The following is a 19,750-nucleotide window of genomic DNA, read 5'->3' as shown; positions in this document are numbered from 1 at the left end:
TGGGAAAATGGCCCTCCACAGCAACCTCTCTCCTGTCTCCTTTGCTGATTTTGGCTCATACTGTATAAAACATTGAGTCACTTTCATACGTTTTAACAATTCTAGCTGTCAGAGAAGAAGATAACTCACATTGGCTACTGACTGGTGATTGTCCAGTTGGTAGCCAATGAGAGGGACCATCTGATTAGCTTTGTTGTCCTTATACATTTTTCAGTTATAGACTTATAGATTAAAGATTATTTGCAAAATTGCATGCTGTTTTCATACAGTGTCCCAGGATTTTTTGGAAACGGGATTGTTAGTGCAGTTGGGTGTTTTTTAAAAATGTCTTTGGGAGCAGAGTTGATGCATGTGTTTTTCTCTCCCGTATCTCTGAACATGTGGGTGCATACAGATGTAGAGGATACATGATAACCTTGAAGTGTATAACCTTGGGTTACTCCAACATTTCTTTTAAATATACTTACTTTCCGACTTCCACATCCCAATAGTACAATATTAACACCTCTCCCCACCCACTGATGTCTTATCTTCTATTCTGAGGGAGTAGCTGTAGAGAAAGTGAACTGACAGAGTTCCAATAGTGTAGTTGTTATACATGGCAGGGCCACTGTGGGCTTAACTGCTGGCTGGAAAACTTCATCTCACATCCCCCTGCTCTTCCTCCCTTTCTCTCATTCTGTCCTTTCCTGCCTCCCTCCTTCATTACTCTCGCCTTCCCCCTCTGGTGGTCCTGCAACTCCAATCACTCTGCTCTTATTACCAGAGAGAAGGAACTTACACACACTCATAGACACACAGTGGCTTTCCGTTCTTCCTATTACCAGAGCATGTCCCTTGCTGCTGGGAACTGTCAGGTATGTTTGATTCAGCTTTTTTCCTGACTTTCTGCCTCTCGTTGCTAAATCTTACACTGTCTTTGTAATTGCGACTCTCTTTACCACCTTGCTTCCTCCTTACCTCACCTTCCTTTGCTAACCCAGGCAGCCAGGGGAACAAATTGGCGCCCGGCTGAGCTAAATGTGCCTGGTGCTGAGAGCCAGATGGTACTGGCACGGAGAAGGAGGGAGCAAAGGATGGCTCCTTCTGAGAGATGGAGCGTCTAAGCCATGGCACGGCAGAGCAGCATGGGGGAGCTAGCTTTGCACACTAATAATCTATTAGTGTTCAGGGTCCCCAAAAGCTGTGCAAAGGCCCTTGCCAGGGTCCACTGTGACCCGCTCACAGCTTTGGTGAATAGGAGGCTTAAATGAAGACTGGACAACATACAGGAGGGAGGATTATGGAATAACATGCTGAGGAGTGGAAGGAGAGAAGAACGGAGGATAAGAAAGAGGCTCAGAATGAGAGGTGTGATGTCAGCTGCTAGAAGATGAATATGTTGTTAGTCTCACTTCTGATTTCTCGTTTGTGTCTCTTTGTCTGTCTCAAAATTAAAAATGCAACCACAGTAATGAACACAGCAGTAGTCAGATGATAGCCATGTCTTAAAAAGAGCCAAAGACAATCAAAAGAAACAGACTTTTTTAGATTTCAGTGAATAGTTATAATGTAGATGGGATATCCATCTTAGTTGAGTCTGTAAGAACTTTGCCCTCTCTTTCAGTGTCATACCTTCTCTCTCAAAATCTCCCTCACTCTCTTATTTGTTCCTCTTTCAGGGTTTCTTGGCAAATTTCAGCTGCTCACTTCATGCTCCACTTTCCCCTACATCAACCCAAATTCCTCTATTTTGCGCTTACATAACACATAGCATAGGATTTGGGCTTCGATAGCAGACCAATCAGATGCAATAATTTTTCATCTGACTTTGGCCTATCCTCCTCAATATTCTCCTATCGTGGCACACAAAGCCGCCTAGGCCATCCATGCATAAGCAACACTATCCGCAGGCATATTCGTTCACACGTACCGATGCACAGACTCAAGTCGACATGCAGACTGTGCATGCTGACATTTAAGGAAATACAGACGGTGTGTGCATCATTGTTCGTCTGTGGGTGGTGCAAATCAGAATGGCTAAAATAAATGATTATTCTTGTCACTGATTCATCTTTGGGTCGTTTTCTCAGTTAATAAGCGGATTGGTTAGTGTGTAAAACATCTAAGATGTCACTCTCAATAGAACTCGGGGTACTGTCTTCAGATGTATTGTTTAATTTTTCCAACACTCCATGGATGAAACACAACCATCACATTTTTTTTCCTGTAAAATTACTTATTAAACCAATGATCAAAACACTTGACCTTTTTTATTCGGATTAACTCATCGATTAATTCGTCTATAAATATGAAGTTGTGTGTTTATGCCTTGCTGAAAGGTTGCTTGTCTTGTGATAAGGTCAGGCCATCTCCAAATACTGTGCAAGAGCACCTCAGAGCACTCCTTGTTTCTTATGCGATCTAATGTATATTAACTCTGACACTCCTTCCCACTCACACCTACAAGTAAAATACTAGTACAGTAAAAGTGGCTGAGTACCAAGCCTGTGAGGCTTAGCTCTGTTGGCCTTGGTTCAAGTAGTGTGGAATAACTCTATCTGTGTTAGCCAGCACAACACTTACCCCAGCACTAAGGATATATGTTTATTCACTGCAACACAGACATTAATTAAAGCTGATTAGCTTCTTTCTCCTTTCCTTTGCCCACATTGATACATAAATAGTGGAAAAATCATTTTCCAGGCTGTCGTTTTCAAAAAGTTAGTAAACTGTATTTCTAGGCAATATTAGAATTAAGCTATCTTAAAGATTAAAGTGATTTATATGCTGGTGATTTATATGCAGCACCAGCGAGCTATAATAGAAACAAATAAAATGCAGGGACTGTTTTTTCCTTTTGTGTCTCTACTCTTTGTTGCGCTCCTTTTTTAAATCATTATTATTTTATGGAGCCAAATATTGTTTTAAAAAGTTTTTCTGCTTCTTTGTACATTCCCTCACATACCAGGAATTTGCTAACATCCGTGAGTCCTTATACTGAGGTGATGATTGTTATTCTCTCACTGATCCATTTAGAAACAGTCACATAAAAGTGTTCAGAAATGCACAGGAGTAACTGATGGTACTGAGCAGGCCAATCACAGTGCTCAGTGCTCAGAAATGAATGAACACTCTGTGGGGTCACTGCTTAAACATTATAAATTAAACTGTTGTGTGACAACAAAAGCAATATGTCAGCTGATGTTACGTTTTTGATGTATCTTCGTACAAAAATATTCAGAGGAGTCATGTTCTCCATAGAACATATTATTTGACACATATACAGTCTAAATTTATCTGAATGTAGAAAGATTTAAGAAGAGTACAAATTTAAGAAAGCATTCAGAGGCTGCTTTGAGTGCTTGGCAGTTTTCAGGGCAACCCCCCCCCCCCCCCCCCCAAAAAAAACCCAAACAAACAAACAAACCAAAAAAAACAAACAAGCTTTGAAGTCAAGGAACCCTCTGCAGATCACGGCAAGGGTATAAAACAATTTCAGAGTTTTGAGTGTCCTTCATGAGCACAGTGGACTCTGTAACTTTGAAACTGAATAAATTTGAAAGCACCAGGATTCCTCTAGAGTTTAGCCAAACTAAATAACCAGGTAAAAACGGATAAGATTAGGGAGGTAAAAACCCCCAACAAACACCGCCAATCTTCAGTGATCTGCAGTGTTATAAGAAGCTGAGAGGTGGACTACCATATTATCAGTACTCTGTCTGTCAGGCTTTTAGAAAACCACTGTTGGGTAAAAGATATACAACAACCTGTTTGGAGATGGAAAATATCAGGCACTGCAGGTCACCTGGTTAATACCATTGCCACAATCAAGCATGGGAGTGGCAGGATTATTCTGTGGGGATGTTTTTAGCTGCAGGGACAAGGAGGCCAGTCAGAGCAGGCTGGAGTATAAATACAGCCAAATACAGAGAGGACCTTGAGACTTAGAGGAAATATACTTGGAGTGCATGAGACCAGGGTAAAGGTTCATCTTTCAGCATAACAATGACAGGAAGCATATTGTGAATGTCCCGGAGTAGCCTAGAAAAGCCGAGGTTGTCTCTACAGAACATCTGTAGAGACATCTAAAGACCCTTCATGTGTAGATTTCCACACACACAAAAATACATGAGAAATTAAGAGTTTCAATACTATTAGAATGGGAGCTTTACATTTTGAGTTTGATAAATTAATAAAGAAATCTAAAAGCATGCATTCTCTTTGTCGAGGGTTATTGGGGGTAGATATGGAACGTGTCCTTTTCACACAAAAACTTAATTTTCAAAATTAAAACATGTAAAAAGTAAAAGTGCCTGAACACTTTGTGAGTTGCCATACAGAAGCAGCGTGGTTTGAAAAGCACACCTCTGCCTCATCTCCCCTCTGATAATAGACTGTGTTGAGCTATGGACAAAGGTCATTTGCAAGAGTAGGAGGAGACAAAAACTGTCTGAGGGAGCAGTTAATGGACTAGTGGGTTATTGAGGAGTCAGATCAACACAGAAAATGTGAAAAAGAGAGGGAAACGGGACAAGAGAATGAACCAAAAACTAAAGCCAGATATGTGCAGTTAAAAAAAAAAGATGCACCAAAGTCAGCTGTTTTCAAATCTAGCCTTCGGAGAAGACACATCAACCCCGAAACAGTAATACCTGAAGCAAGGCAAGGTTGGAGACATATGCAAAAAAGTCAGATTGCATATGGTTTTTCATGGAGACACAAGGCTATGTGTGTTTATGAGTCTGAACAAGAGTAAGGCAGCAATCATTGCTGTGAGAAGTCAAAGGAAAGGTCATTAATGTGTGTGAGCTCAAGTAAACAACAAAAATACTTGTGTATATGCGTGCACGGAGGTGCATATCAGTGGGGACGGGGAGGGTGGAAATAGAGACAGTTGTTTTGGAAGGGCAATGAGATCCGTGTCTGTGTCCGTGTCTGTCTGTGTGTGTGTGTTTGTGTCCCTTCATCTCTGTGTACTTGTATGCTGGCAAAAATAGACAGTGTTGTGTCTGACTGAAACAGGTGTCCAAACATCACAACACACACTCTCACAAACACACAGACTATGAAACTCACGTGCCTGAATAAAGAGACATCCCGCTCTTTATTCATCAAAAAGTTTTCAAAATGATGTCAACCAGTTACATTTTAGAAACAATGATTAATCATGAAATAATCATTTGATTCTTTGAACTTCATAAACTTGTGGAGCTCTCCAAAAAGCTGGATTGTGCTTCTCAAGCACGTAATGCTTTGAGCTCTGCAGGGTTGACATTTGGTGACTAAACACCACTTTCTTTACTCTGTAAATAGTTCTTGCATGTTTGGACCTGCCCGTTGGGTCAGTGTCCTGTTGTATAAGGAAAATGGTTCCAATCGAACCCCTATATACAGGGTGTGGCATAGACTGATAGTGTTCCTTGTTGTAGATCACTTTCATCCTGAACCAGTTTTCCACCTTCTAAACTAAACTGTCAAATTTCTTCACCATGCTTGGAAGATGGTATCAATCAATACTCCAAGCATCTTTTAATTTTTATGCCTTGTTTCACAAATCTTTCTGAAACAGCCCAGATAGTTCTCAAGACTTTTTTTCCCCCCAATCTTCTACTGAAAAAAAAAAAAAGTCTGTTCTCTTAGCTTCTCCTTTCACTGGCCAGTCTAGGTTTTGTCTTTGTCTTTGCAACTCTGCTCAGACAGAACAACATAAACAGTTGTTCTCTGTACAGCTGATAATGACAGTGGCATTTCGTGGTTACCATTTAGATGTGAAGCACCTGTCTCCCAGATCTGAGACTTTTAACATGATAAAACTTGTACAAGGTAAGAGCTATGGCTACTGAAAATGCCTCTATTGGTATTCTATTAGAAATCCATTAATCAATTTTTTAATAAAATGTGCTTTTCCATCACAAAGAAGGAGATTTCCAAGGGACCTGCAACTTTTGAGTGACTACCCTCTACGTTAAACACACATGTATACATATGCAGCATATAGAGAAAGCAGGCATATGATATGCCTGCTTTTTCCTCTAAAGGTCGGAACTGTTTTCTTCACTCAGTAAAGTAACTGTATGTGTGTGTGTGTGTGTGTGTGTGTGTGTGTGTGTGTGTGTGTGTGTGTGTGTGTGTGTGTATAACATGAGCGTTTGTGTGCATGCAAGCATGCTTGTGTGTTTAAAACCTAATTTGTCTATGGGCAAACCCATCTCTGAGGGCTGTATTAGAGGCATTATGCACTGTAATGGGCTGACATGTTAATCTGAAACTCTATTCTCTGTAGCTAATGAACATATCCATCCTAGTCTGTGTGTGTGTCTGTGTGACTGTGTATGTGTGGCAAAATGGCAACGTCCCACTTTTATGATGCTAGCGAGGCAAACACAAATGCCAAGGCGATGGAGGTTTGTGTCTTTTGAACAATGACAACGCTGAAGAGCGCTGAATTTTGAATTGCTCCAACAGTGTATTTTTACATGTGTGCATGTTTGAGTGTGCATCTTTGGAGGAGAGACATAGATCTGACAGATTTGGGTCAAACCAGTCCCGTGGATTCAGGAAACCTACAGAAGACATAACAAAACACTACACACAAATGCACATGCCTAGTAGGTTAAGATAACAAATGTTTTTTAGGCAAAAGGACAAAAAGAGTGCTCAGATTTGGGAAAAAAGACTGTATTGCCATGCCAATGCATATACATCAGAGGAGTAAACGCACACATACAGAGAAAACCTGACATACCACACACATGTAGGCACTCATAACTAGAGGGCTACACAGCAGAGGCGGCAAGCGCAAATGCAAAACTGTCACATTGTAATGTAGTTGAGGGCATAAACACACCAGCTTTGGTCATTTTGAGAGCAGCAGCAAATCACCCTAATTACCACCAACACATATAGGAAAGTGGGGTCAGGATCATTGCCAACTGCTACAACATTGCTCTTACGCACAGTATTCATCACACCCAAACCTGAGATTTCAGAAGCCATATGTTATTCTTTTTCCTCACACTTCCCCCTCATCATTGCAAAATGCACTCTGCAATTTCCAATAATGCATAGAGGCCAGACAATCCTCATTCCTCAGCTGTGCAGAACAAAGCTGAGTCAAAATCAATTGCAACTGAGACTTTTTTTTGGGGGGGTTTCTCCGTCTCACTGCCTGCACTGTCCGTTGCATCATCTCTCCATTCTGTGGATGCTGTGGAAATGACCACAGGTGTGTTTGCCATGCACAAGTTGAGCGTGGTGCTTTGAGAGAGAAAGCGAGAGACAGCTTATGCATGTGCTCGCCAGCCATAATGTCTGCATAATGTCCCCGAGGTCTCTGACTGTATAACTAATACTTGTATTATTGCTAGAATAAAACATTACGCTGAACCCAGCAGGATTAGAAAACAAGCATGACAGCCTCTACCCACTCTCTCCCTCACTGACACACACACACACACAAACACACATATATGCATGCATGTGTAGAAGCAAGCAGCCCAGGGCCATGTACACTAGCAAGCAGCCATGTTTCTTTCACAAGAGGCTGCAGCGAGCTTGTCATCGTCAGCATGATTCTCTCTCTCGCTCTCTCTGTCTGATACACACACATGCACACCATACTGTGACATCGTGCCACGCATTTAGACCGGGGGGGGGAGGAGGTCAGAGGCTAACATAGCTTTATGTGCTGAGGCTTCATTGTCGTCATGCTCTGTGACTTTAACAGCCCTTATTCAGCTCTCCTTTCTCTTAAAGACACACATAAGGGTGACAGATGTCAAAGATAGCCCACAATACAATCAAGTCCTTTCGCTCCAATTGCCACTGACAGGCCGGTCACCACATGCAGAGGTGTTTCCACTCAGTTAATTACTGTTAGGCTCTGCCCTCCCTTCTCACAGGGAGGGCTCTCAACGCCAGGCTCAGACCTCTACACGCAGAGTCAAGAATCTCTTAGTGAGTCAAAATCTTCCATTTATTTTTGACCCACCTTTCAACCCACTACATTACCTTTCTGCCTACTAGACATTTAGATCTTCCTTTCTGGCATGCTGCCACTTATGAGCTTTTGATGTGATATGGGCCTGCATATCCCCATCATCTTCACAGATATCCCAGGACGTGAAGGAGTGTTAGATGGGATCCCCAGAAGATATAGTCTATAAATATTAAATTACATTTTAACAGGGGTGCTATCCCAGGGTCTCAAATTCTGGCAACAGAGCAAGATCTACCTTGCTCACTGAGCTATTACCACCAGACCTATGCCATTCATTCATTCACATTCTTATTTAAATCAGCACAACTCTCTTGATCGTAAGCCTCTATGTTTTTTGTGCCAAAGACTTTTGGGGCCCAGCATAGCTGACTCTGATTGGCTAGTGATCCCCATGACCAACCTATAACCTCTCATCACATAACTCGGCAAATCATAGCAACAAACCGAACAGGAAGGATGCTTCTCCCTCTTGGAAAATAAAACAAAAAACAAAAAACCCCAAAGCCATCTAATCCCACACCCAAACCTGACTCTCCCCCTCCTTCAAAGGCCGGCTGCTCCTCACCTGAGGCAGCGCGGCGTTGATCTGCCGCTGGAGCACGTCCCTCTCGTGCAGCGCCCCCTGCAGCTTGGTTTGAGACTGAATGAGGGTCTCCTGAGTCTCCCTGAGGGACTCCAGCAGCTTGTCCCTCTCGTCCAGCATGTTGACCATGAGTTGTTCGAAGTTGGCCTCCTGGTCCGAGCCGTTCGGGACGCCGCCGGTGCCTCTCGGAGGACCAGCCGAGTCTCCTTCGCTGATGGTCGGCATCACCTCACACATCATCTTTCCTGCTCTGTGGTCTGGGCAACGCTATAAGACAGTGTCGCTGTCGGGATTAAGAAGGAATATGTGTATGCGTGGGGGTTATAACCCTGATAAACAGACTTACAGTAACTGATAAATAGGGCCCATTAACGCCCCGTAGCAACGCACATTCAAGGCAATCGCAGTTACGCACCTTACTCCCAGCACGCTGGAGCTCTATTTTTCATGCATCAAACGTGCAATCTTACGCTTTATATCGCCATACCTAATCAGAGTGACTGAAACGATGAGACGACCGCTGACGTTTCATCCATATTAACCGGCGTTTTTTCACCCAGTGAGCCGATCCGCCCTGCCCGGCGCGCCATGCACTCACATGTACAAATCCCGGCGTGATGCGATTGACAGCTCGGCTCAGAGATAGACGGGTACGTTTAGAGGGGTGGTGCCCGCGAGCGCGACGGAGATCATAGTAGGTACACTGACAGGGAAATTTTAAAAAAGCAGCAGAAAATATCGGGGAGGAGATCGGCGTCCTTATTCCCGTGGATAGTGAGAGCGACTCTTATCTGCATCCGCCTTCTCCGCTTCCATCTCTTCACACCGCCGCCGAACCGATGTTCACTCCTCCTCCCAGTCCCTCTGTCACAGAAACACACACACTCGCTGGCGCGCGCCCCCACAAACCCACGCGCACACATACACACACTGCAGTTGTCACCACCAGGCTATAGAGCTTTGGGAATACTGGGACCTAGTCCCCAGGATTACCCTATAAACGTCTGCGCCATGTGTGCATAATACAGGAGTGAAGTGATCATTTATGTCCCCTCGAATCAACATTCTACATTTAGACTACACAATACTGCAAGATATGGCTCAGAATTCAACCTTAATTGCTGAAGTGTAATTAACTTCTCACATCAGCACCACTAAGCACGTTGCTGACCTGACAGCTCCTGGGACTCCATGCCCATTCTAGTGGCATCAATTCAACCAAACTGAACACAGTGTATCTAGTGTGGAGCACACCCTGGAGGACTTGAAATGAACCCGAAGATTGCAAGCGTTAGGCAAATTGGAGATGTAAACTTGAAACAGAAATCACCGTGGGTATAGCATTTTAGCCGGTCTGTCATTTTTGATGTGCAATGTGCAACCATTGACCTATGTCAACTGCACACTGTGTCAGAGATCAACAGACTTTTAATGTTTATTTCTCGCGACTTTTTATGAGTCATTGTGGGTTTGATGTATTGCTTTGAGATTTCTTTTATAAATATATCATTCCAGACACATAAACAAGCACCAATTTCAAAAATATAAAAAAACACTCATCTTGATCTGTGTTCAAGTAGCAGTGGCAATGCTATTATAAATATCTTTAAAAACAGGAACTATATACAGTATTTCCAGGTTCTCCAGTGCAGCTCTCCATAACAGTCCCAGTTTCTCAGGTTCTGAGATGCAGCCCTCCACAGCAATCCCAATTTCAGTTGTGCAGCCCTCCACAATAGTCCCAGTTTCTGCAGTGCAGCTCTTCACAACAGTCCCAGTTTCTTGGGTGGCCCTTTAGGAAAATGAATTGTTGATTTAGATTGTTGTTTGAAGGCATTCTGTGGCATTCTTACTTTTAGTGGTTCTCTCAAAACTTGCAAATGCATTAAAACAATATGTAGCAACATTTTCTCATGTAACACACTAGAGCTCTCCCACATAACTAAGCCACTGCATTTCCAAAAATCAACTGTAATCGCTGTTATCATTTGGAAAAAAATAAACAAACTGTGAAACATGGTGAAAAAGCGACTTATATAAAAGTGATGAGCAAAGAGAAGACAGTTATGACTGATTATACCATGATCAGATCTGTAATGATATGTGCAGATGGGCCTTTGCGGCCAGTAAAGGCAAAACTGGATGTCACTGAGATATCGCATGTGAGAATGTATAAATTCTTCCAGAAAGACAGAGAAAAATTAATTGAAGCTGGAGATTTTTGAATGAGATGTGTGACAACGTCTGAATGATATGTCACAGCTCATGCCAACCAGATGTTGTAAGTTTTATAACCCCACAACCACTACTTCATTATATTTAGCTTTCATAGCCCTGAAAAGGGTGCTAATGTAATTTCAGGCACGCTCTATATGTATTAATGTTGGGTTGCTAAATAATAATTTTCAGTCTAAATAATATCACAACTGCAACTGTCCAAGCTTTTGAGTTTTTAGAAGCAGTGTTGGTTATTTAACACCACCACCTAGTGGTAGAACAGATTGTCTGCAGCAGTGCTTCAAACCAACATTTATAATGCTGACCTTGATGCGTTCTTTTCAACAGAAGCATGTTTAGTTTAAGTGAATGAAACTTTTTTTGAATTCGGCCTTTATTCCTCTCTCACAGAAAATTCAGCATGCTGCCTTGAGTGGCTGGCAATTTAAACTCCATGGCCAGAAGTTACTTTTTATTATGTATTTTAATAGTATTTTAAAGGTAATTTTTTTTTCTGTATTTATACAGTCTTTGTTTTAGTTCTAAATTGTTTTTTGAATGGTAGGTTATAATTATAATTATTATTGTTGTTATTATCAATATTACTGTTAATAATAATAATAATAATAATAATAATAATAATAATAATAATAATAATGAGAAGAAGAAGAAGAAGAAGAAGAAAAGAAGAATTTATTAATCGATTAGTTTATTTTTTTCATTACATTTCTCACTATCTACAAACATGTTATTTGGGGTGGGGATTTCAAATACTATTGTGTATTTACTAGGAACTATTTAACTCATGCTCAAAGATCACCCATCCCACTCAACTCCCAAATGACAAGGAGTACTTGTGGTACACATTGTGTCATGCTAGCTTTACTTCATTATTATTATTATTATTATTATTATTATTATTATTATTATTATTATTATTATTATTTATTAATTTATTAATTTATTAATTTATTAATTTATTAATTTATTAATTTATTTTTTTAAGTTTAGTCCAAGTTTTGAGCAATATTACTGTACGGATAAATGAGATTTTCCCAACCTTAATCATGAAGCAAGTGGTTGGCACTGTTGCTTTAAAGAAAGAGGGTTCTCAATGATACATTCTTGGTTGTCTAGGCTTTTCTGTGTGAGATTTGCATGTTCTTTGTGTGCAGATGACAATCTGGTAATCAGGGTGCACTTTAGAATTGATTTTATTATTGCTGTTGTTATCCCAGTTGTTTTCTTGTTAAATAAAGATGCTGTGTTGCAAAAAAGAAATCTCTTTTGAAATGAAGAGAGGTCGTAATGTGTTTGACAGCACTGCAGCTATGGATCTGAGACCTCTAAGGGGTTGATAACAGCTCTGACTGCAGTGAAGAAGTATATTATTTTATTCTTATCTCCTCTGACTCTGAGTCTAACGTCTGAGGAGATGAGAGAGATGCTTTGATGTTACTTAGTTGTTAAAGGGTAATTTGCAATGGCCAGATATTTGAGGACAACCTCTGCTTTTTGACCTCTAAAATGCAGCAGGACTTTCTGTGGAATAAAAAAAAAACATTGTCACAGTTTAACAACAGTGCTGCCTGGGAAAGTTTTGGTATGCTCAGGTTCTTTGTGACACTATTACAAAATCACTGAATACAGTACAGAATTCATAATGAACTCTTTCCCCTCTCCTACTAATGGTAAGTCTGCGTGGCTCAGTGACGTCTTGGCAGCTTTAATGGTACATTAGCGGCAGAATGACACAGTACCTCTTCTTTTATGTCATCAGTGTGATAACACTTCAGCCAGGCAGCACTCACTGGAGAATCAAGCAATCAAAAACGTGAGTAATCTGTCTGGCATTCATATTTACATGCAGTCTTCCTCAAAAAGTAAAAACATATATAATTCACCTTAAAGCTATTTTACAATAAAAAAAAAAACAATTAACAGGTTTTAAATGGCATACAAGCTGTGGTCCCGATAGACTGAAATCTTAACAAACGCCTACAGATGGCAGTAGTGCACGGCAAGGAAAAAAGTGAAAACGGTACTCTCGCGTTATTTGCAACGTCACGTCAGTCCATGATGGCTGAAGATCCTGGCGGAACATTTTTCAATTTCTCTGTGATTTTTCTTTCTTTCTCTTTACCTCAGCTTGCCATAGAGACATGGCAGGACTCACAGCCACGTTAAGCGTCCACAGATCTTTGGTATCGTCATGCCCAAGAAAGGGAACCGAAAACGGCTGAAATTTAAGGCCGGGGACGTTTGTTCGGAATCAGGTAGGATATGATTAGCCAGAAAGCTAGCCCGCCTTCTGCTCCCTTCTCACATTCTGCTGAAGTTTCTGTCATGTTTCCCCAACTTCATAAAGCCAAAAGGCATTCTGCGGTTTTACAGGTGACCAATGCGATTTGCAGTGTTTGTGTTATTCTTTTAAGACGGCAAGTTCATTTGAAATCACGTGACAGGTCAGCAGGGTGCGCCGGTAAGCTTCAAAACTGTGACACTGTGAAAAGTTAAGCTAATGATCTGCTGTTCTTTTCCTTAGTCACTGTAGCTGATTATGCTGATGCCGACCCAGCCGTTGTGAAGTCGGGGAGGGTGAAAAAGGCTGTTGTAAATGCGATTGAAAAAGAAGGTAACCTTTGATGACTGAAGTTATACTGTGGTTGATTCCTGTCCTGGTGCTTTACTTATAATCTTCTGTTTCAGTGAAATTACTCTGCGGCCTGGAAGCATCGCAGGGTGCTGTAGAGGAAGTCCTCTCCTCCGCAGTAAGCGTCAAAGCAGACGCTTTGGGCAGTAGCGACGAGCAGGACCCTGAAGAAGATGGAGAAAACGAAACTAAAGTGTCCCGCAAAAAGAAGAACAAGAGGAGAAAGGGTATCATTTCACTTTAGCATTAATGTTACACCATGACAGTTTACTAGCATTAAGAAAAAGTGAAATTTCCATTCAATAAAGATAAAAAAAAAAAACAAGTCTCACAACAGTCAACTCATTTTGGGGTAAGCTGTTGCTCATTCATCTAGCAACTAGAAGGTCAGTGGTTTGATCCCTCCCACCTCCAAAGCTTATAGACGGATTCTTAGCAAGATGCTGAATCCTGACTTACTCTGGTGGATCCAATGGAGTTTGATGGGGTGTGAACATTAGGATAAGGATGCACAGACAAAAGCACCTGTACACATGAATGTGTGTAAATGAGGTTTGTAGTGTGAAGCGCTTTAAGTGCTTAGATTGAGTAGAAAAGGACTATATACCAGTCCGTTTACCATTACTGTTAATACAACACCCAGTCTCAACAGCAGGTTGGGAACAGTTTTGCTCCACTTCAGAAAACACTGCAGTCAATCAAAAGCACACCAATTGAACAAACACCCTCTGAATTCCATACCCGATTAGTTTCATTGCAGCCCATGACAAACGTACGCATTCATACAAAAGCCTGTGCAGTCTGGCTGACTGGGGAGTGACCTGAGTGAAGTCAACTTGTATTGTAATGGGGAGGCAAGCAAATGCAGCCAAACAGTCATGAAAAAAAGAAACTAGTCCTGTAGCAATGGATCACTGGTACTCTGCCTAGAAACAAATTCTTACTTACTTACAAATTCTCAATATTAAAGCTTTATTAGAGAGACATTTCAAAGCATAGCACTACAGTATTAGTATTAAAATACCTGGTACATCAATCTATCCTCACTAACCAGCAGCTGCTTCCACTCTCAAAGGGGCCCAGGTTTAAAATATAAAAAACTAGATATGAAAAAAATTGCAAAAAAAATATACTTAAAACACTATAAAGCAATACAGTCATTCCTGCACTCTAATATTCTGTGACACCAACAGGGAGAGAGGTGTGCACTTTCCTCACTCCACTGGTCTGATAGCAACTCACAAAACATCTGTTCCACCTATAATTGATTTTATATACGCAACACAGCTAAGTAAGACGTGTGCCTTTTTTACTTCAATGCTAACGGCCACATTAAGTATATAAATATAATCACAAAAATTTGTGGACCATTGTGCAACATACATTTCGAAGCTAGTATGTTTAACTTGGTACTGATTTTGTTTTTTTTGTTTGTTTGTTTTCTTCACAGAAAACAGTGAGAGCAGTGATGGTGTAGATTATCCGGTGGACATTTGGTTGGTGCTCTCCTCCTATATTCGGCCTGAGGATGTGTGCAGATTTGCTCTAATTTGTAGGAATGCCTGGACGGTCACTTGCACTGCAGCTTTTTGGACTAGGCTCTACAGGAGGTGAGGTGGTTTTGTGATTACTTGCGTACTGGCACTGATAAAAATATTGACACAGAGTAGTCGAGTGTTTGTGATTTCCACTGTTGAAGGCACAGTATACGTTTATGATCTGCTGCTTAGCGGATTCATGCATTTGAATGGTGCTATGTGATTCACTTACAGCAGTAGTTCATGTGGAATACAAGGAAAGTGTACAGTTTTCATGCTCCCACCTCTGAGATTTGTATATATTGCCAGCATAGGGGGAAATTATTAAATGTGTCATCCTACAGATAATAGTCCTTGTTAAAACATAGTAGCACATCGTTAATGTTGTGATAGAAGCGGTGAATGCAGTGAAAACGGTGTAATTAGTCCTAGTTAACATCACCTCACATCATTCCTCCTTCTCTGCTCTCTCTTTTTAAAGACACTACAGGATTGATGTGGAGCTGCCACTTCGCCTCCAGCCTGTCTCTATTGAGAAGATGCGTTTCTTACGGGCTTGTGTGATTCGCTCCCTTTTCCATTTATATGAGCCGTTCACCTTGCGCGTGTCAAAGATTCCTCCACTGCCAGAATCCACACCCACTACCTTACTCAACTCCAAGGTAAAGCTCCTCAAAGACCTTTTTATTATAGTTGAGGTGGAGCTGTTTGATTTACCTGCAGTCATATGCAAGCAGATGGATCTATTTGCGTATGGCTGGTATTTGTGTGTGATCTCTGCTTTGTAGTTGGATAGAAAAAAAATTCAGTGTTTATCACGACTATTATCAACACTGATATGATTTTAGACTTGAGGATGCAAGTTAGTACTAGACCAAACTTTCTATCATGTGAAGGAATTTCAGTGTGGCTTTACTGAAAACTCTGATCTCAGTTTTTCCACATGCAAAATGCATATTTCTCAGTTTGCTTAACTTCCTTTCCAAGAAATAATTACGAACATCTGCAAAGAGGAGGACTCCCAGCTAGGATTTCATTGTGTAAATGTCTGCCTTTTTCCTTTTACAGTGTTTACTTTTCTGGGTCAAAAAGGTGTCGGGGACTCGATCTGAAACGTTGTGGGAGTTCAACTTTAAATTTTTAAAGCAGGTAACATCATTTGCCATCATTTTATTTGCGGTGGGCATTTCTAATACTATAATGTATTCTCTGGGAACTATTCGACTCATCTTTAAAAGATCACCCACCCACCTCTACTCACAAATGACAAGGCGTACTTGTGGTGCACCAGTGTCATGGCAGAGTTTGCACTGGAGCTCATTTTGGTTTAGTTTTCTGAACCTTCTCTCAGCTGTGGTAGTCATCGGCTTCACTTCTTTCTCCTGTTTGTGCATTGCTCCACACAATTTTCTTCTCCAAGCTGGAAACCCGTAGTTCTATTTTTGTTATTTAATGCTGGTTGGCAAACAACTTCAAGGTGCATTATTGCCACCATCTGGCTGTAGAGGTGCATTACATTCTGTGAAGCACTGGAAGAAGTAATTTTAAGAGACGTAGACAATAGAGAAACTTTTTTTGTATAATTAAACTAATATTTTAATAATTGAAAATAAATCATAACCATCCTTTTATATCTCCACATATATGTAGAGACTAAGATACCAGCGGTTGAGTTTGATGATGTATCTTATTAGCCTCAGATAAAAGGAAACTTCTTGAAAAAGCTGTTTCTTGAAAAAGCTGTTTCTCCATCCATTTAGGTTCACTGCTTAATGTAGACTGACTCATTCATCACTAGCAACATTTCTGACAAACACTCTGTTGACTCTGGCTTATTGTGAGTTCTGCTTTCATGTTTTCTGTTTTAAATGTGTCTCTCTGGTGTCTTTGTCTCAGCAGGGAAACGGTAGGAATGGTTGTGCCAAGTCCTTGCGTATGCCTAGACAGTACGAAGATGTTCACATGAATCCAGACTCTGACTGCTATGTGCTTCAGGTCACCACCCTCAACTTCATCTTCACCCCAGTAGTCATGGGCATGACGCTGAGCCTGGCAAGTAACTCACCTTGTTTTGTTTTGTTTTTTTTGCCTGCTTTAATGTTCCTTTGAGTACTGGCGTGTGTTATTCTGCACCTGATCTTTACAAGGTAGCAGTGTCAAGTGCTGCCTATAAAGTTTTTAAATGTATATAAAAAGAGTTTCAATTAGTGAAAGCAACTGTCTCGTGGCATACACAACCAATCAGTAGGTTGTTGTGGTAACTCTTGTTTGAATTGATTGATGCTTAAAATAAATGTAATGCTCCTCACTAGTATATTATTTTATTAGACAATTGACATTAAATAGCATTAAGATTAAAGAACAAAGATCTGGATGAAGATCGCAACTATTAATTCAGCTGATGTAACCCATTAGTATGCTTTACCAGTTAATTATTTTTACTGTGTTAAATGGCTTGAAATAAGTTAAAGTTAAAAAAGGAAATGTGATCAAAATGCAGTTCGGTGTCAGTGAAACTGCATCTGCAACTTTTGATCAATCACACAGGAAGGCTTCAGAGAGCTCTTATGTACTATTCTGTTGAGTTTTACTAAACACCAGCTTTAGTCTTAATGTCATTCATTGACGTACTTGGAAATACAAAATTTTAACCCTGTGTGTTGTTGATAATATAAGACATTTTTACTTTTCTTTTTCCAAAAATCTTCTGTTAAATAAAGTGACTGTATATGTTTCCTCACATGACAAAGGGTTGATTCTTCTTCTGAGCTACAGACTAGAAACTCATGGACTTTTCCTCTTGTTTTGCCTCCTAGTTCACAGTAAATATAAGCACAGACATGCGCCACCACCGCGTTCGGCTTGTGTTCCAAGACTCGCCACTCCAACGGGGGAAGAAAGGAGCGGATCAAGGTGGGACCCAGGTGGTGTTGGATCCTGTACACAGTGTGAAGCTCATGGACTGGTGGCATCCACAGTACCCCTCCTTAGTCTACTCATGAGTTTCTCTTCTCAGCCCCTACTACAGCAGGCATTGCATCAGGAACCTCATTATTATCTCGCTACACTCATAAAAGACGATACTTGATGATCTGTATATCATGTTCAGTGAAGGTTTTTTGCAAATACACATTTTGATTGTGATTGTTAGATGTTTAGTAAAAACCAACACTGAATTGAAGTGTGACAGTCTGGTCATAGACACATGGGAGAGGGGACCCTGTAGTATAATTGTTGTGATTTTTCACAGACTACATTGCTGCATGTTGAATGTACATGTATAACACATTTTCTACTCTGGATAAAAAAAATCAGAAAGCTCATAAAGGGATTAAAAGAGTGGGAAAATTGTACTTTGTTAGATATTTGATTTTACAGTCGCTTGACAATTCTTAAAATACTTTGGCATGTTACTGCAACAACCTTTCGATTGATTTTAGTTTGAAGCGTCCTCACTTAGTATTATGTGAAAAAGATTGAATCAGCTCTGCACTGAAGGGGCCAAAGAGATGATTTACCTCAGACATCATCTGCTGATGATGTGTTTTGTTTTCGCTTTTTCTTGGTTAATAAGATCTTGATTGCCTTGCTGACTCTGAGCTGTGTTCTGTACTGCCACCCTTGCAGTGTTTCCTCACCCTCAACTTTGAATGTGTTCAGTGTCTTCATGTGTGTTGAATGTGTGTACAGTTTTACCAGTCACATGATGATCGTGGGGGGAGCTACCACTCATACCGATTTATCTGTCCATGTGTTTGACAGAGTCATAGTAGACTTTTTTGTCCCCCCACAGCAGACAGTTTGACTTTGGGAACAGTTTGTGAAAGCACAGGTGGAGTTATTGATGATGTAATTTTGCTATGTTTCCCAGTAAGCTATTACAGCATTCAAAAGAGTAAGACCTCCCCCAGGTGGAACATAACAATCATTCATCAACCTGTGCTTTCCTTGCTGTGACAAATTAAAAAGTCTGTTTAACCTAAACTTATTTGCACATCTGTTTTGGGGTAAGAAGTCATTAGATTTAACCATATGCAGTTGCCATAATGTCTTTTTGGTGGCATTACCCAGTAGCAGAGGACGGCTGGTTTTTCTGGTTGGCAGCTGCTGATTGCTTTCGAGTCGGGGACTAGTTTTAACAAATGAGAGTTTCATTGATAAATCACTGTAGTGAAATAAAAACTGAAACTGCCCTATCAGAGTTCTCTGGGTTGCCTTTGAAATGTTGAACAATGTAATTTTTTTTTTTTTAATTTCCATCTTATAGTCATAGTAGGTATTAACAAAGACTTTATAAGGTACCATTTTACCAGTATAAAACCAGTCACAGATGATCCACATAACTGAGATGAGAATTTTCGGCTCCAACGTGCACCGGATAATCCTCCTTCACATCTCATATGTGTGAAGGTTTTCTCATGCTGCTTCTAGAATTAAAGTAAAAGAGTTTGTTCTGTATTGAGAAATATGACACTGGGATCCATTCAAAGTAAATATACTGCTCAAAAAACAAAACAAACGTCAGATCTCAGTGGGGGGAAAAATGCGGATCTTTTTACTGATATTTGTGATATCTGGAAATGTGTCGGGAACAAAAAGATGCCACATCGAGATTAAAATGATCAACCTACAGAGGGCTGAATTCAAAGTCTCCCTGAAAATCAAAGTGAATAAATGATGCAGCATGCAGTCCACTTTGCTGAAATGTAATTGCAGCCACTCAAAACAGTACTCGGTCGTTTGTATAGTCTCCATGACCTTGTATGCATGCCTGATGA

At 40.6% G+C, this 19,750-nt stretch overlaps 2 protein-coding genes across 5 annotated transcripts in view; one reads left to right on the top strand and one right to left on the bottom strand.

Moving 5' to 3' along the window:
- Nucleotides 1–9,412, bottom strand: part of ppfia4 (PTPRF interacting protein alpha 4) — a 64,172-nt gene extending 54,760 nt beyond the window's left edge. For 2 of the 3 annotated variants that reach the window (XM_063474376.1, XM_063474378.1), the window contains exons 1-2: nt 9,052–9,412; nt 8,547–8,847 (exon numbers count right to left, since the gene is read on the bottom strand). In XM_063474376.1, the coding sequence (XP_063330446.1) occupies nt 8,547–8,804 (258 nt within the window). In that variant the 5' untranslated portion in view covers nt 8,805–8,847; nt 9,052–9,412. Of the gene's footprint in view, nt 1–8,546; nt 8,848–8,979 lie in introns of all 3 variants that reach the window. The other variant, XM_063474377.1, reaches the window with a different exon arrangement.
- Nucleotides 9,413–12,865: 3,453 nt separating this feature from the next.
- tmem183a (transmembrane protein 183A) lies at nt 12,866–19,168 on the top strand. Of its 2 annotated transcripts, none has more exons than XM_063473108.1 (8): nt 12,866–13,057; nt 13,327–13,416; nt 13,491–13,661; nt 14,885–15,044; nt 15,454–15,634; nt 16,041–16,121; nt 16,872–17,024; nt 17,789–19,168. In XM_063473108.1, the coding sequence occupies exons 1-8, from the start codon at nt 12,994–12,996 to the stop codon at nt 17,972–17,974; spliced, it is 1,086 nt and encodes a 361-aa protein (XP_063329178.1). In that variant the 5' UTR covers nt 12,866–12,993; the 3' UTR covers nt 17,975–19,168. The 2 variants fall into 2 exon arrangements, with proteins under 2 accessions (XP_063329178.1, XP_063329177.1); XM_063473107.1 differs by having other exon boundaries at nt 16,869–17,024.
- Nucleotides 19,169–19,750: the final 582 nt, after the last annotated feature.

Source organism: Pelmatolapia mariae, linkage group LG5 (assembly GCF_036321145.2).
Source record: "Pelmatolapia mariae isolate MD_Pm_ZW linkage group LG5, Pm_UMD_F_2, whole genome shotgun sequence".
Taxonomy (NCBI): Eukaryota; Metazoa; Chordata; class Actinopteri; order Cichliformes; family Cichlidae; genus Pelmatolapia; species Pelmatolapia mariae.
Note: the sequence above shows the minus strand (reverse complement) of the source record. Positions and strands in the feature narration are given on the sequence as shown.

Excerpts from the sequence above, each read along its gene's own strand:
- tmem183a (XM_063473107.1), top strand. The coding sequence starts at position 12,994 with ATGCCCAAGAAAGGGAACCGAAAACGGCTGAAATTTAAGGCCGGGGAC. Across the intron at positions 13,058-13,326 it reads GGACGTTTGTTCGGAATCAG|TCACTGTAGCTGATTATGCT; the intron begins GTAGGATATGAT and ends TCTTTTCCTTAG. Across the intron at positions 13,417-13,490 it reads AAATGCGATTGAAAAAGAAG|TGAAATTACTCTGCGGCCTG; the intron begins GTAACCTTTGAT and ends CTTCTGTTTCAG.